General features: G+C 32.6%; 2 protein-coding genes across 2 annotated transcripts; one reads left to right on the top strand and one right to left on the bottom strand.

The window, feature by feature from the left end:
- Positions 1–3204: 3204 nt before the first annotated feature.
- On the top strand, positions 3205–10759 carry LOC123702385 (phospholipid phosphatase 5). The gene is made up of 6 exons (XM_045650125.1): positions 3205–3371; positions 6996–7182; positions 7564–7633; positions 7849–7977; positions 9205–9372; positions 10515–10759. The coding sequence occupies exons 1-6, from the start codon at positions 3295–3297 to the stop codon at positions 10721–10723; spliced, it is 840 nt and encodes a 279-aa protein (XP_045506081.1). The 5' UTR covers positions 3205–3294; the 3' UTR covers positions 10724–10759.
- Positions 10760–15138: 4379 nt separating this feature from the next.
- LOC123702384 (putative Dol-P-Glc:Glc(2)Man(9)GlcNAc(2)-PP-Dol alpha-1,2-glucosyltransferase) lies at positions 15139–17693 on the bottom strand. The gene is made up of 2 exons (XM_045650124.1): positions 17501–17693; positions 15139–16737 (listed from the first exon to the last, which is right to left on the bottom strand). The coding sequence occupies exon 2, from the start codon at positions 16730–16732 to the stop codon at positions 15290–15292; it is 1443 nt and encodes a 480-aa protein (XP_045506080.1). The 5' UTR covers positions 16733–16737; positions 17501–17693; the 3' UTR covers positions 15139–15289.
- Between the last annotated feature and the right edge of the window lie 346 nt (positions 17694–18039).

Genomic DNA, 18039 nt, shown 5'->3' with positions numbered 1-18039 from the left:
ACAGACGCATTTTTTTTTTCAAATAGATGAATTCTTAAAACTCTTTGTGTACACCCATAACAAGCAACCCGCCCAACTTTACCACCAGCACGTGAGTTATCGTTTAAGATTATGTTTTCATAGACAAAATGATTACATTTAAGAAGCGGTATATGCCGGCTGCGCGAAGCTAGAGAAGAAAAGTTGGATTTTCAGGAAAAATGTAGCAAAAAATTTTTGACGTAATTTTGTTGTATTTTTTACGTGATCAGTGTAACTATGCTAAACTAAAAGTCCCTTCGCGCTTAGTATACCAAAAGTGGGACACCCTGTAAATAACGCTTGTTACTTCATGATACTATACAGTTTTTTGTCATGTTGTTTCTCTTTTTTTAACCTATTAAACCGCTGATTTCACTTTTTTTTTTCTTTTGAATCAGTTCTCGGTCATAACGTTTAGAAATAAAACATTTTAAATGGGAACTCATAGTCTTTGAGCAATCCAATGACGGAGTATTCCATGAGCAATATATATTTTTGGAGTAAAATCATTTATTTATAAAAATGTTACCAGATTATTATTTTATGACTTAGGTTTATACAAGAGTATTTATTTTGTACTTCTATTTTTCCAGTAAGCTATACTACGCTAAATTGCTCTACAGATAATAAATATTTTACAACTACGCCTTGGTATTTTGTGTGTATGATTTTGTATACCATATTAAAGGTATATTTGTGGGTCAAGTAGAAATATACATACACATAACAGTATAGAAGTAGGTCATTTTATTTAAAAAAGTTGTAATGTACTTAATAAAACGTACAAGTAGTCTAGTTTCTCATGAATGTTGTATTTAAGGAGCTTAGTGCCTGTAAATTTAGAGTGCCTCGAGTTATTAATTAATAATATTATATAAATATAAAAATCTGATAAAGAAATCTCTTCTTTGTGATATTTATGCTTTGGATTTGAAATTAAAATATAAACTCTTAATAAAGTTCGATTCAAACTTTAATGTCGGTTCGGAAGTTAACTGCGAATGCACGAGCGCGCGCGTATCCGACCCGTTCCGATAATATCTAAAATTGTTTTCTGCGCATCAGATTAATGTTCTGGGCCGCCATTAAGTTTTAATCGTACTGTACTTATGTTATTAATTTTTCATTTATTTTTATATCACTATAATTTAATAAGTAAATGTGTATATGGTATCACATAAAAATCATAATAACCTAAAAAAAATGTATTTCTTATGTTTCAAAAGACTTATTAAAAAATTAACAATAGTTTTATTATCTGTATCTCATAGAAAAAGTGGAACTACATAGCATCTATTTTATTATGGGATATTTTTTTTTTTTATAAGTTATATTAAGTCACTGTAAAGTAAGGTGTCGTTTGTACAATTCTATATTTTGTAACTATGTTATGAAATAAAACAATATCACTTATTTCTGTTTTTATTCCTGCCTCCACTTAACTGTAAGCGATGTTTTCTTTTTTATTTGATTTCTTTGCATATATTTTATGTCAATATTACTTAACTAGCTGTGACCCGCGGTTTAACCCGCAATGCTCTGCTCCTGTTGGTCTTAGCGTGATGATATAATGTAGCCTAGCCTTCCTCGATATATGGGCTATCTTAGGGTGGCCGTACATGGACCGCTTCAAGCAGTTGAGACCGACGGCTTGAAGCGCGGTGACTATAGACATTCATTCACCGCCGTAACACCTAAATTTCGAAATTTCAAATCGGACCAGTAGTTCCTGAGATAAGCGCGTTCAAACAAACAAACTCTTCAGCTTTGTAATATTAGTATAGATATTGTTTGTACTCTACATTAACTTCTAAAACCACTATCAACTCTACAGTTACGTGTCTTATTTCTAATATTTAGAAGAAACTATTTTATACTATACTTGTTCAACTAAACTAAACTCTACTCGAAAGATTTTGAAAATTCTTATAAGCTTATAGAAGCTATCTTTAACGAGAAAAACAGACGGCACGAAACTATATCGCTGAGATTAATTTTTAGGGGACATGGATACTGTCACAACCATCATACAATTATTACTAAAATAACTTATATTTCTAGAAGTAAAATGCGCCTACGCTGAAGGGCGCAGGTTCAGGCTAGCGCTTAAATTTTCCGCTACATATAGGACAGATTTTATTTTTAGTAGGTATAGGAATAATCTGTTACCAGTGGAAAGCTACGTTATTCCTGAGTGATTCTCTGAATGAGCAGTTAGTTAAATTATAAAAAAAACGACGTGTTGCACTCGGGGACTGCCGCCTGCAGCGGCAAAGCTATTGCATGCTATGCCTTCCAGCCACACCCCGCCCGTCGGAGTGGGGTGCGTGAGGTTTTTCGTTACAGAATTTCTCGATTCGGTCCCCGCGCTCAAGGCCCGCGATAGAAGCTATGCAATAGCTTAAAAAGTAATATTTAGCAGTACAAACTATAAAATAGTAGGTAATTCTGATCCTGAACGTGAATGAAAATGTCACACGTCTGACGTCGCAATCGCTATTCGCTGTTGATTCGCTGTCACCTATGGCTGTCACAATTGGTCACAATGGCAAGTTAGGGATGTCGAAAGTGAAAAAAAATATCGATATATCGATACATCGATATTTAAAAAAAATATCAATATCGGCATTGATATATCGCGGAAAAATTATCGATATATCGATATATCGGCAAAATTAAAAAAAAAGTGGTTTTAAAATAACAGTGTATTTAGCGCAATAATATCAATTGTAATCTTAAAACAGTAAACAATTCACGAGATAACAGATTTAGGTTATTTTCAGGTTTACAGGTTATTTTGATGAATTTGAATTTGATTACTAGCGACGCCGGACGCGAACCTTGAAACCAGAAACAAAAGAACAACTGAAGTAGTGAAGTGTCAAGTGAAGTGCCAACTGTCAACTGTCAAGTGTGGTGTCAACACAAGTCATAGACTATACAGTTATTTTTTCATTTGTTTTACGGCTTTGAATTCTAGCGACTTTAGCCAAAATCCATAAATAAAATAAAAATATCGTTTTTGATACAATTTTCGATATTGGATATTTTATATCGATATATCGATTTATCGGTTAACAATATATCGGCAAAAAATATCGATATTTCGAATTAAAAATATCGATATATCGATGTATCGATATTTTTTCAACAAGCCTATGGCAAGTTTGATGGCAAGTGTCATGTCAGTGCAACTATAAATATGTTTCGGTTCAAATAAAATTGCATTAAATTGAATTATTGTGGTCTGATTAAATTAAACAAGTGTTCAAAATGCCTCTAATACGTTCAGCCAGTCTTAATTTATTTGTTGAAATCATTGTGCGCATTGTATTTCTATCTACTTTTTGGTAAGCCACGTCCATATGCTATCATTTATTTACTTTTTACAATTGCAAGATAATGTGCGATAAGTGATAAGAACCGATGTTTTGCAAGAGGGAGAAGTTACAATTGTATCTGTACTCGTGTACTTACTATAGTTTTTTATTAAGCAAATAAAAAAGACATGTTACGCAAATAATAAGAGAAATACTTTTTTTTGTTTACGGCTGCATATTTGATTCGATGTCCCCGAATTTCATTGTTTTTTGCTGTTTAGTCGATAGCTGGTAGTGGATTTTCTTAACAAACTGCTTTTCTTTTCCAACAAAAATGCGTAGTTTTTGTGAAAATCGAAATTGAAAATGATATTTTTCAAGGTTATTTTTGTACTAAAAACGTAACTTTAAGTAAAATCTTAAGCCATTATAGTATCAAAATGTCTTATTATCACCCACTCACACGCATTATTTTTAAACATATTCACGTACCTATCACTTTATTTACAAATTACAATTTATTTTGTTAAAATATTATTTTAACAATTTATTATAGCCAAAAATCGTTCCATTAATTTTGTATTTACAACAATGAACAAGCCACAGATTAGTTATTATGACGCATATCACAGATTAGCAAAAAAATATACTAGCTTATCATAGAGTATAAATGATACATTTTAATGTTATTTTTATAGCTCACTTGCTTCAGTTTTTAAAAACGATTAACTTTTACTTTTTTTAGTATTCAAATAGGTAGCGAGGAGCGAAGCGACGAGCGTATTAGGTTAACTCCTGAACTGCCGCACGAGCCGAGCGAGCAAAGCGAGCGTGCCGCGGCAGCGGCCGGCGAGTGCCAGAAGCGACTTTAGGGCGATTTCAACTTACACCAAAACAAACTATAGTTAGGATTAAATGACTTGTTATAATCGTCTAACATTGTTTTTAAGTTAATTAAATTAAATATATACTTTTAGCAAACATTCTAAATTAATATTATTTAATTTACTGATTTTTAGATCAGGCAATATTGGTATTAATTGGATAAAGTTTAATATTTTTGAGACTGCAACACAGAAAAATAAAAAAAAAAAACTTAAAATTTTGGCGCGCATTCCGTTTCTCTTGTAGTTACGCGAGTGTGCTCTGTTTTCTGCTTTTCTAAGTTTTATTGATTTATCTACGACGACATTGGCTATTCTTTTGGACTTTGATTTTCTTCGAACGATCTTGCACGTATTTTGGACCTTGTTTGCCTTGTGACATTTTTTGACTGGTACATCATGGCAGCGTACGATAATGAACTACCGTCGACCAGTGCTGGACGTAGGATGGAGCCTGATCATGATTTAAATTCGGATGAGGAACCATATGTTAAGCGATGCTTGTATTCTAGCGAAGTGGCCCAGATGTATAATTTACCCAGACTTGTGCGTGAGTTGGGCACACGAGAGCAATGTCTGGCATTCGCTGAGGAGCAAGGGCTCATACTTAAAGTAAAAATTTGCCCAAAACACCAAATGCCCATGAAAATTATATACACAACCAATCGTACTGTAGGTTCCTTTATTTGTTATAAGGGCAAGTGTAAGGGCAAGGCTCGCATAGCAAGGTCAATTGGGACCTGGTTTGAAAATGCAAAGATAGGATTGCCCACAATCTTTTACTTAACTTATTGTTTTGCCCATAAATGGCCCGTCGAAAAAGTTATTTGGGAGGATGGAACCAGAGTTAACAATAAATGCTTGTCCCGGGTTACCGTAGTTGACTGGTACAGTTACTGCCGGGAAGTGGTGGTGCTGTACCAGTTATCAAAACAAGAATTTAAGGGAAAGATAGGTGGCCCGGGCAAGATAGTACAGATAGACGAGAGTAAATTTGGAAAGAGAAAATACAATAAAGGTAAAATATATTTATATGACGTATACATTTGTTACAAGATCTATTAATATGCAATTATCAAATATATAATACTAATATAAATAAAAAATGTCATTAATATGCTATATGTTTGTTTTTAGGGAGACATATTGAAGGCCACTGGGTACTTGGCCTCATAGAAGATGGCAGTGAAGATTTGCGGTTGGAGGTGTGTCCCGAAAATATAAGGTCAGCAGAAGTCTTGGTGCCCCTAATAAAAAAACATGTTAAAGAGGGCACCACTATTCATACCGACTTCTGGAAGGCATATGATTGTTTGGGTGACCATGGATTTATCCATAAAAAGGTAAACCATAGTGACCCAGACAATCCCTTCATTGCTCCAGATGGGACACACACTCAGAGGATCGAAGCCCAGTGGAGGGTTGTTAAAAGATTTTTCAGAGATAACCTAAACAATAAAGATTTCAGCGACACTAGTGTTGAATATTTGTGGCGCAGATCGGTTATAAAAACTAAAGCAGATCCATTTTTGGAAATGATAAAATGCATCAAATATACATATAAAATTTAAAAGAAGTGATTTGTTTTATTTTATTATATTATTTTATTAATAATTTTGTGATCTGTTTGCAGTCTGTCACTTTTTTCACAAAAAAAAAAGTGTTGACAACTTGACAGTTCATATCACACAGAATATTGTCTATTCTGCAATGTGCATTATTATTTTTATATAAATTAACCTCAAATTGTGAATTGTATTAGTTGTAAATGTTATTTTTTTTTTCAAAAACTAGTTTTCCTTCTAAAAAAGTGAGTAAAGAACGTTGCCTCCCCCCTTCGCACCTCTTTCTCCTAAAATTCAGGGCGCATTATTCAAATATTTAACCTCAAAAATTTTAAATTTCTTTATTAATTTTTACAAAAACTATTCATTTTTGTTGAAAAAGAAAAGCAATTTGCTATGAAAAGTCACTATCCTCTAGCTATTTTACAACTCTAAACAATAAAATTCGGGGACATTATTTCAAATATTTAACCTTGTTTACTTGCACCATTTCCTTCTCATTAGGATTATTTTATAAATCTCCTTTTTTTTTCATGTTAATAAAATACCTACTGTTTAGTATTTAATTGAAGACAATTGTAGACGCATCATTAATAGAAAAAATGAAGAAAATAAGTATTTTTACAAGCCGTCGCAAGGTCCCCGCGCTCAAGGCCCGCGATAGAAGCTATGCAATAGCTTAAAAATTATAATATACCACATGAATGAAGTCACCCTGTTAATCTAGTATTATCTCTAGTATAAAACAAAGTTGAGTTCTCAATCCCTATGTATGCTTAAATGTTTAAAACTATGCAAAATATTTGGATGCGGTTTTTTTAATAGATAGTGTGATTCAAGAGAGGGCTTTAGTATATATAATTTATTAGGTTTTGTTAGTACATAATAATACATGATTCACCAATTAAATATAATAAATGATATAGTTATTACCTCAATATTTAAATAAGTCAATTACAATGGATATCTTATCTTTAATGTGACATGTGAATATATACTTAACTAACCACTCCTGTAGGTCGTAGCGTGATGATATATAGCCTATAGCCGTCCTTGATAAATGAGCTATCTAAAACCGAAATAATTTTTCAAATCGGACCAGTCATTTCCAAGATTAGCGCGTTCAAACAAACAAATAACCTCTTCAGTTTTATAATATTAATAATAATGTAGATATATTGATTTTTTATTGATTGATTTCACAGTTACATGGAATCCATGCCACCGTTTATTCGCGTTATACAGCCGTCTGAAATGGCGGAGAATCTCAAGTACCCCCGCCACGAGTCTTACGTACCCGGGACGATGCTCTGGGGCATTGTGTTGTCTGTGCCCTGTCTGTTGTCTATCGTCGCGTGGGCGGCGTGCAATGATTGTAATGACGCGTTGGAGGTGAGTGCCCATAGACCACTTCTCTAGTTTATGTCTAATCTTTGAAAAAGTAAAAAAAAAATTAAGTCCCGTGTCCTTGCATGTTGCTTGCGTGTCCATGCATTATGCATAGTGCATACATCTGTTTCACTGATCGACTTTATTTAGGGACAAGAACGTGATCAGCCTTCTGTGTCCTACCAGCCCGTTTTTTTTTTCGCCTCCACAGGGAATCAAAGTTCGAACCCAGGACCGCCTCGGTTCTAAGATCATACCTTTGCTTATATTTTTTTTAAATAGCTCGATTATAATTGTGATGGAACTTAAAATCTTTTCTTCTTTTGCATCGTATTTTTCTAGTGTTTTATTTTCTCTATCCTAAAAAAGTTTAAATTATTTCAGTTTCTTCTTGCGTGGACATTATCGCTGGGTATCACCGGTATTTTGACAGACACCGTCAAACTTATAGCAGGTGAGTGTTGTGAGTGTACTGTTTAGAGTGAAATTTCAAGGTCGCTTCATGGCAATACCGTCACGTCATGGAGTAATGTGATGATTTTGGAGTCTTTGAATCTTGTCAAAGAAGTTTCGCTTCTGACACGTGTGCTCGGTATACCCGATCCCGATCTTTTTATCTATAGCTAAGCTAGACTATCGGCTTGTAATTCTAGTTCCTTTTATTTCTAGGTCGCCCCAGACCAGACTTCTTCTACCGATGTTTTCCCGATGGAGTCGAAACGGCAGATCTCAAGTGTACGGGGGACATGGCGGATATTATGGAGGGGAGAAAGTCATTCCCCAGTGGGCATAGCAGTTGTGAGTATGCAGACAGACAGATAGACAAACATGTTTTGTAAAATTAAGTATTATGGAATGAGTGCTTCGAATTTGTTAAGGATTGTTTTTTAACCGACTTCAAAAAAAAGGAGGAAGTTCTCAATTCGTCTGGTATATTTTTTTTCAATGTCTTTTATTAATGTTTTTATATGTAATACGTTGCATATTTTTTTATTCTAAAGTGATTTTTTTTATTTATTTCAATGTCATTTTCAAGCTAATTGTTGTGTTTTTGATTTTGTTAAATCAACATTTACGTTTTTACTGTTTTATTTTCCTTTTCTATACAATCTTTATCTATACATATAATAAATCTGTAGAAGGGTCAATTCTGTACATTGAAAATATTGAAAAAATAAATACATGGGGGTGTTACTGGATCGATACCAAACCCAAATATGTGATTAAAAATTTTTTTGTCTGTCTGTCGTCTGTCTGTCTGTCTGTCTGTCTGTCTGTATGTGAAGGCATCACGTGAAAACTAACGGTTCGATTTCGATGAAACTTGGTATAATTATACCTTATTATCCTGGGCGTAAAATAGGATACTTTTTATCCTGGAAAAATACGTAGAAAAAAATTAATCTTAATTTTTCAGTTTTATCCATAGACGTTGTTCTGTAGAACCGCGAACACACGTTGCGTATTATTATAGGCCTAGCCGTATTTGGGTCCAATTGATATTTATAAGATGTCATTGTCAGAGTTACTCAAAATGGAGAAATAAACCATCCACGCGAAGACCGACATCCGCGCGGACGGAGTCGCGGGCGGAAGCTAGTCAATAATAGTTTTGAAATTTTTGTGTAAAATTTGTAAAAATATATACGTTACATTTTAGATTCTAAAATATTATGTAGCTATGCGCTTATATGTTTTACATAATAAGGTAGATATATATTATTACTTTTTGTTTTCTTGCCATTAATTATTCTTTTTCTGTTCTCGTCCCGCCAATGAGTGATCCTTTTGCTTGTTTACCTTTTACCGTGGTTGCCTGGAAGAGATCACTATTAATTGATAAGGCCGCCAAAATAGTTGTACTCTTTTCTATGTGTAAGTAGTTCTAAGGTTTCTGTACAACTATTAAAGAGTTAAATAAATAAATAAATAAATAAAATAATATAGTTCCTTAATTAATCAAATCATACAAATTTTCCACTCCTTACATAAAATATTAATAGTATATCTGTTCTATGTTCCCAGTGTCCTTCTGTTCGTTGGGCATCGCGTCGCTATGGATCTGCGGTAGGCTCGGAGTGTTGGCTCGAAGGCGGGGGTCGTCGGTTCGAATCTCGTGCACGCTAGCACCGCTTGTATTGGCCGGTTGTATAGCACTGTCGAGGACTTGTGATTACCATCATCATTGGCAGGGTAAGATTTTTTATTTTTTAATACTATAAAAAATAATTTATAATTATTTAAAATTATGCGGGTTCGATTCCCGAGTGAGTGATTTTTTTGTTGTGAAAAAATTGCTTTTGGTGCTAATTTTTTACATATGACAACACATACAACAACATTTTATTTATTTGTTCAGTAATAAATACCATCGTCAAAATATTCATAATATCCCTTATATTTTTTTAAATCTCCCATAGATTTTTCCAATATACTAAACGACACCCATTTTTATTAAGAAATTATTTGAAACTAACGGTCCGCCCCGGCTTCGCCCGTGGTACATATTTCGCAATAAAAGGTAGCCTTTGTTCTTTCTCAGGGTCTAAAGATTGTCTGTGCCAAATTTCATCAAAATCGGTTGAGAGGTTTAAGCGGGAAAGCGTAACAGACACACAGAGTTACTTTTGCATTTATAATATTACTAGCTGTACCCCGCGATTTCTTCACCCGCATTGCGCCGTTCCTGTTGGTCTTAGCATGATGATATAGCCTATAGCCTTCCTCGATAAATGGGCTATCTAAAATATCGATATTTTAAAATCGGACTAGTAGTTCCCGAGATTAGCGCGTTCAAACAAATAAACAACTCTTCAGCTTTTATATTTTTTGGTTTTTATGGCATTCAAATGCTTTATAAATATAAATTTATAAAGAATATAAAAAATTCGATCACGAGGCGGGACTCGAACCCGCATCCTTCGCGCCATTCCGGGGCGGATGCCTAACCAACTCAGCCACTCGTGACCCGCCTGAGTAATCGAATTTATTCTATCCTTTCAGTTTTATGTGTCTTAAGGGACACACCGCGCGCCATCTATTGAGATGATTTAACAACCATCTTAACCAATATGATATTGAGTTGGTTAGGCATCCGCCCCGGAATGGCGCGAAGGATGCGGGTTCGAGTCCCGCCTCGTGATCGAATTTTTTCTATTCTTTATAAATTTATAACTCTTCAGCTTTATAATATTAGTATAGTTTAGTAGGGATTAGTAAAACTTATTACATTAAATCACAAACTAGTACCCTTGTTTTCATCCTATCATCTCTCAGACTAACAAACAAAAAATCTACTAAATATTCCTGTTAAATCATAAAAAAACAAATTTCAGATGTCCTAGTAGGTTCGATACTAGGGCTCTCAGTAGCGACATTTTGCTACCGTCAATACTATAACCCGCTGACGTCAGACCATTCCGGGATACCGTACATAGTATCCGGTAGTATAGCCAAATATTCCAATGGAAAACCCGACATAAGCCCGGTGAAGGAAAAGGAGGAATCTACGCCGTTGTTGAAGAAGGAGGATAAATGGATTTAGATGTCATTTTTAACTGACTTTAAAAAAGGAGGGTCTCAATTTTTTTTTGACGGAAGATTGGACAGGGTGAACCGATTTTGTATATATATTTTTTTTGTTTTAAGTTTATTTTTTATTGTTACCAGAACTTACGACTGGGTGCACTGATTTTGATAATTCGTTTTTTGATTTGAAAGCTGGTGCTTGAAATTGGTTAGGTTGTTGTTGAAGACAGTTTTTAGATTTTTGGTTGAAAAAATTATGGAAAAATATTTTATTTTACATGATTTTTACATGTAAATTAAATAGAGAACGTTATTTATTAAATTATTTTGTTAAAAATAACAAAAAATGGCGCAGAATTAATCCTATTCTTATTTGAAAAGCATAGTATGTGGGTTTTGAGTCATTATTTTGTCATTTTTCAATGTATTTATTTTGATAGTCATTCGGTTGTATAGGCTACAGATGAGTCGATTGTGATGAAATTCAAAGCGCTGATAGAGCATAGGATATTTTTAAAATTCTGATAATCAGAGGATTTTTAATAGTTTATCCATGTAAGACCGTTATATTGGGGAATTGAGTAATATAAGTGAAGAAAAATAATATATTATGTAAATTATTTATTAATTTTTAATATTTTGAGAGATTTTATTAAATTATTTACGGTCTTACTAATAAAATGTTACCCATTCGCTATGCAATGGATTAGTTATTGCAATAACCTGTCTTGCTTTTATGATTGACGTTTCATGTGAGCAAGAGCAGGACACAAGACACATACATAGCAGCTATGGTACAAAAAAATGGTAGAAATTTATCCATTGTTTAACTTTTTATTAGTAAGGCCGTTATTATTTAATTTTAATGTATACTATACGTGATCAAATGCATTTTAAAACGATGAATATTTTAATATTTACTAAAATTTTATCAAATAATTCCTATGCGTGAATTTTATTTATGTACTTAAAGTACATACCTAGTTACTTATTTCGTTTTTATTTTTATCATTTTGATATTATTTTTTTTTGTAGATACTAGATACTAAGTCGCTAGCTCCTTTTATCCGATAAATTTTTAGTAGGTAAACTGTACTTAATTTATTGACAAGTTTAATCGTTTGTGCAATATTGCTTAATTTTTTGAGAAAAGAATTATCTTGAATATCGTAAAATAATACGTTATTTAATCGTATAGAAATCACAGGAAAAAAACCAAGAAATAATTCAAAAATTGCAGCGTTCACACTTTTATCGGTTACGTCTGAATATAGATTTATAAAAAGTTAGTATTGCCGCCAAAAACAACGCGGCATTTCAATGATTAATAAATGTTTAATATTAAAAAACAATACCACGTCTTTGTCCGAATCAATTGAGATTATTTGTTTAAGTTTTTTTAAATTTTTTATCCAAATTTGATACAAATCGTGCTCTGGTTCAGCCCTAAAATCGTTACAGACATAATTTCTCATTAATAATAATAGTAGGAAATAAGTAAAAAGTCGTAGATAGGGAGTGGCGAAATGTGGCCGATTAGCCAACTTTAGTTGTCTCTTTTTCGCTCACAATAGTTGAATCATGCCATCTCACTGTGACGTCTAATCGTGTGTGCGTTAGTGTGACGTTTGAAGATAGAATGTTGTGTTGGTAACCTATCTACACCTTTTTAATTGTTATATCATTTACTAGTATGAATTTAGGGCGTATTCAGAAAGAAAGCTTGAAACTTATAAGCACTTATCGGCACTTGTCAACGCTGGTTCGTTCTACACAAAGGAAGCCGTTTGAAGCAGACCAAAACAAATTTTACATGGCAGCGCCCGCACTGACCAGTGACCAGCGCTTGTTGAAGCTTGTCGGAACTTGTCGGCGCCGATCAGTGCTTATCGGCGCATGTTCATATATTTTCCTGCGCGGGTTACCAGCGCTGACAAGCGCCGGTAAGCGCCGATAAGCGCTTATAAGTTTCAAGCTTTCTTTCTGAATACGCCCTTAGATTCCATACAAGTGATCTCGCGGTAGGGCAAGTTTAATGTAATATTTCCAATAATTTATTGAATCATTTTACGATTAATCTAAATGAAAATACTTAACTGTTGTTTTTATAACCTTTAACTAGCATAATTAAATCTTACATTCCTATTTACAATTTCATGAATTTAATAAATTTATTATATTTTTACATATAATATTGAATTTGAATTTATTTTTATATTTTTGTACCCTTTGAATTGTGATATTTTTTAAATTAATATTTAATAAATTAATTTAATATTGTGTTACGTTCCTATAGTTTACTTACCTAATTTAACAAGAAATCAGAATGTTATTATGAGACTATTTTATAAAAATCGTCTTTATTTTTGAGCCTATCTTAATAAAGGGGTCAATGAATATTGTAAAATTAAAATTAGGCCACTATTATAATTGTAAAAATTTGTATGTGTATGAAAATATATGGATGTGTTCTATTAAAAACCATTATTTTCAACATGGTTTGCAATTTTTAGACGTAAAATTAAAAAAAAAAGAGTTAATAACTTAATACAAAATCTAACACTTTATTGGCCCCATAATAGAAAACGTTTATATTTTAGGAATGGCCCCCTATAAATGTTTTTTTTATATTTTACATTTTCTTCTTAAACGAATGACACATGGTGTTCACGAAATGTTACCATATTTTAAGAATTGTAGTTGTGATTTATATTTGTAATACAAAATAAATGTCGTTTTTTAATCTTGTCTTTTATTTTTTAAACCGAATCCTATCCTGTTATACGTTATATTATGTGTATCTATCCTCATACACATAGGATTATCGTAATATTAAGTGCTAGCTGCGCTCCGCTCCTGTTGGTCTTAGCGTGATGATATATAGCCTATAGCCTTCCTCGATGAATGGGCTATCTAACACAGGAAGAATGTTTCAAATTGGACTAGTAGTTCCCGAGATTAGCGCGTTTAAACAAACAAACACATCATTGTGAACCTTACCAAAATAATGAATATAGGTAACTACCTATCATAACTATGATAAATTATAATATTCAAGTACATAATATGTTAAAGACTGTGTATTTGAGAAAATAAAACAACAAAAATAATTTCAAACATTTATTCACAAATCATTCGTTATAAAAAATTAATCTTACATACAATTCTTAAATGCCATTTTCATTTATTCTAACTTAAGTGACTAGACATTTATTTTGAATAAATGAGCCAATTTTTACAAGTTACCTTGTTTAATAACACTGATATGTTGCCATTATCGCAAAAAAAGGAGTTTTTTATTTATTTATGTATAACAACTGTTATGTACAGTACTCCAAAAGTGATAATGCACATAGAAATCTTCGTCACAGTTCGGTAACTGTCATATTCCCGGAGCGTCCGAAGACGATATGTATATAGAGTGTTTAAATGCATTTTCTTCATGCATAATTTAGTAAAATTTGTTTAGTCAAATGAAATACATTTTGGAAATACGACAATTAGCGAAGATTTTCATGCGCATTATTAATTTTGGAGTACTGTACACTGTTTGATTAATAAACATCCTTATATTATTATAAATATGAAATTATTTATTTTTGGTGTAGAAATTATAAAGTTTTTGTACCAACATCAGTTTACCGTGAAAAAGCAGTATTAATTCCAATGTGGAAAAGTGACAGAACTAACGTCGTCTAGCGCCATCCCTTTCGCATATTGGAAATAATACTGCTTTAATACATGGTAACTTACCAGAACTGATTTCATGAATTCACATAGAGAAAGGTTACTCTTAGCATTCTGTCTACACGATCTGTTTAGGGTGTCCCACTATTGGTATACTAAGCGCTAAGAGACTTGTAGTTTAGCATACACTGATAACGTAAAAAATAATTAAACAACAAAATTACGTCAAAAATTTTTTGCTAAATTTTTCCTGAAAATCCATGTTTTCTTCTCTAGCTTCGCGCAGCCGGCATATACCGCTTCTCTAATGTGAGCATTTTGTCTATGAAAACATAATCTTAAACGATAGCTCACGTGCTGGCGGCAAAGTTGGGCGGGTTCCTTGTTATGAGTGTACACATAGTTTTAAGAATTCATCTATTTGAAAAAAAAATGCGTCTGGAATTTTATTAGTATTTTTTACGAACTTTTTACAGCGTATGCAAAACTATAACCTCCTTTGAGCTTAGTATACCAACAGTGGGACACCCTGTGTATAGGGTATGGAACATTTAGGGGCTTTAAAGTCACTAGGTAAAGTTAGTAGGTATTGCATTTTTAATTAAGAATAATATAATAATCAATTATTTGTGATATTAAATAATGCCTTTATTATGATTTTTTACACAATTGCTGATTTATTTCATAACAATTAATTATTAAATAAACAAATATAATTATCAATTTCGAAATATTATACAATGAATAGATACAAAATTAATGTCCTTATAAACAGAAAATACATTTTAATTCAATCCACACTTGCATGACGAAACAAAAAAAAAATACCTTAAAAGTTTTACTATCTAATATGTTTAACAATTTTTGGGAATGTCTTACTTAAAACTACCGGAATCTACCAAATTATCCGTTGTGGCGCATTAAAATCTACCCACTTAACTTCCTTATTGAAAAACACATAAAACATACCAACATTGATAGCCAAGTACCACAAAAACTCGAAAGTGGCAACCTTATACGAAGACTTTGCGAATCGTAACCTACTGATTAAATAGGGAACCAAAAAGTACCTCACATCAAGAAGTTTTTGCAACCCTACAGTTAAAAACAACGCTATTGTGTATGGCAGTAAAAACGCAACGCAATTCTGATCTCTTAAATTATCATATAAACTAAAGAGGAGGAAAATATACGCTGGTATCATTGCATATTTCGCGTATTCATATTTTCCAAACCAGCGATTCCAAATGTAGAAAGTATAATGCCTATTATCGGCTAAGAGATATGGATGTACTAAGGTATTAAAATGAACTATAGCTGTGAACAAAACAGCTAATAACACAACCTTAAGTTTATTACGTGATATTAACTTCAAAGTAGACGAAAACCTAGCCAATACATATGGCAACCCAAACACACCATAAAATAGTAGGAAATACAGCATCTGTGGCAAGTGCAGTGTTGCCTCATGTGCGCTTTTATCACCCACTACAATCGAACCGTTAATATAAACGAAAACTACAAAACCTAGCAACACTAACGCATGTTGAAACATTATAACGAATTCAGATAACGATAAAAACTTGAACACATTAACAAAACATGTACTTATATGATATTTTACAGCTATAAATACATCACTTAGGTTGTAGTATCGCTTTAATTTAGACGAATCTATGTTATTAGCGATAATACTTCGACGAATCGCTGTCTTGTTCAAATACTGGTTTCCATAGACCCTTGAGCTACGTATAAACAAGTCGATGACTCTATGCCCAAACATCATGGCTATCCAAACGACATTTGTCTGCCGAACTAACACACACAACCCTCCATTTAAAAACACAAGCCAGTAACTCTTTAAAACAATTGACGATATAGAAAAAATTAACAACATAAGCAGAGACAGAGTTTCAGTATAGTACACAAAGGAGAAAAAGTATAATGGAGGAAGAATAGCCAAACTAACAGCTTGTAGAACAATCTTAATTTGACTCCCCGTGTGTCCGTATATAAACTTCAACAGAAAAGAGAAGATTACTAAATTCATGCATGACGCGAGTAAATTTACGAAACGTAGGTTATATGTGTTACAATCTAGGTTAAAAAAAGATATAATGGTTGAAGCTACATAAAGACCTGGTAAAGTAGTTATTTTGGGGTCCCATCTCGTGAAATTACGCTCACAGAAAGCGATTCCTTGCGGTATGTGAAATAGTTCATCAATAATAACGTCTGACGCTTTGTACACTGCCTTGAATAAGTGTAGCGACGTGTAGAAGTATATTACAACTGCAGCGATCAGAAGTATTATAAATTTTATCGATATAAACATCATTTTGTCTGAAACAATACAAAACAATTTAAAAATACACAAACAATACTAAAAGGAAAGAAACTATTACTATGTTAAATAGGCAGCCTTCTCGCTTATAAGGCACAAGTGACAATAGAATAGATGGTGTTGAATTTTTTGTGTTAAAAGTGTAGTTTCATATAATATAAGGTCAATCCGGGTAATTTTGAACAGGGTTGATTGGAAACAATTCCACTGACACTTTTATTACCTATTCTAAATAACTTCTCCTTTATGACTGTAAATAATATTTCATTTTAGAGATCCAATTCCGATTTTTCAAATGTTTGGAAATTGATCTGACTGATAATTTATAGAAAAATATATCCTACCATAATTATACACAATTTTAAAGGTACCTTTACTGTTTTCATTCCCAAATTATCACTATTATTCAAATTGATGTACCTACTACTAAATTAGAAGTTGTAGGTAGCTAACTTGAAATTTTCATTGCTTTCAAGGTTATGGAATTAATTTCTTAGATTGTAAATGACTTATTTATAACATAAAATAGTATTCTTGAGTGGGATGCAGTAAGGAAATTGTATAAATTGTTTTAAAAAGTGTTCCAGCCTACAACATTTGACTTTGAAGAATTCAAAAGAAGTTGTACATTACCGTAAAAAGTTATTATAAATACTAATGTAGTAATACAATAACAATAATTGTATAAGCTAAAGAATTTTTAGCTTTGTCTTAATTGAAACTTAATCTATGCGATAAATCGTAAAAACACTGATAACTTACATGACTGTGCAATTTAATACACTGAACGGATGATTTTTCCTGCAGTTCGTACGTGGCTTCTGTAATTTCAATTTCCATAGAAGTTATATTTTCTTTTTTATCCCGCACCGGGATTTGCAATTTTTATTGACACAACATGCTGTTTTTATTGATTGACGATTCGCGGCATTTTTTTGACATAAAGTTTATGCATTAAAACTCAGGACACAGGTGAATACAAGGCATTTGAGATTAAGACATAGATAGACACGATTATTTGCATCAATGAAATTTTACTTTAGGTATATCATACTAAATTATGAAAGATCAAACCACGATCAAACGAAGATGTAACAAATTTATATAAACGTACTAATTACTAAAGTGACACATCAATTTCTTTAATAAGCATCAAAACGCATTGAACATCGTAAAATAAAAATTAAATTCTACATATTATACTTGTACTTTTATTAGAAGGAAACTTTGTTATAATTTTTGCTGCTATATTTAAATTACAAGTTATGCCCGGTTTATATCATTCCAGTCCCGGTGGGATT

Source organism: Colias croceus, chromosome 23, assembly GCF_905220415.1.
Source record: "Colias croceus chromosome 23, ilColCroc2.1".
Lineage (NCBI taxonomy): Eukaryota > Metazoa > Arthropoda > Insecta > Lepidoptera > Pieridae > Colias > Colias croceus.
The sequence above is the reverse complement of the archived record's forward strand: the minus strand, read 5'-3'. Positions and strand labels throughout refer to the sequence as shown.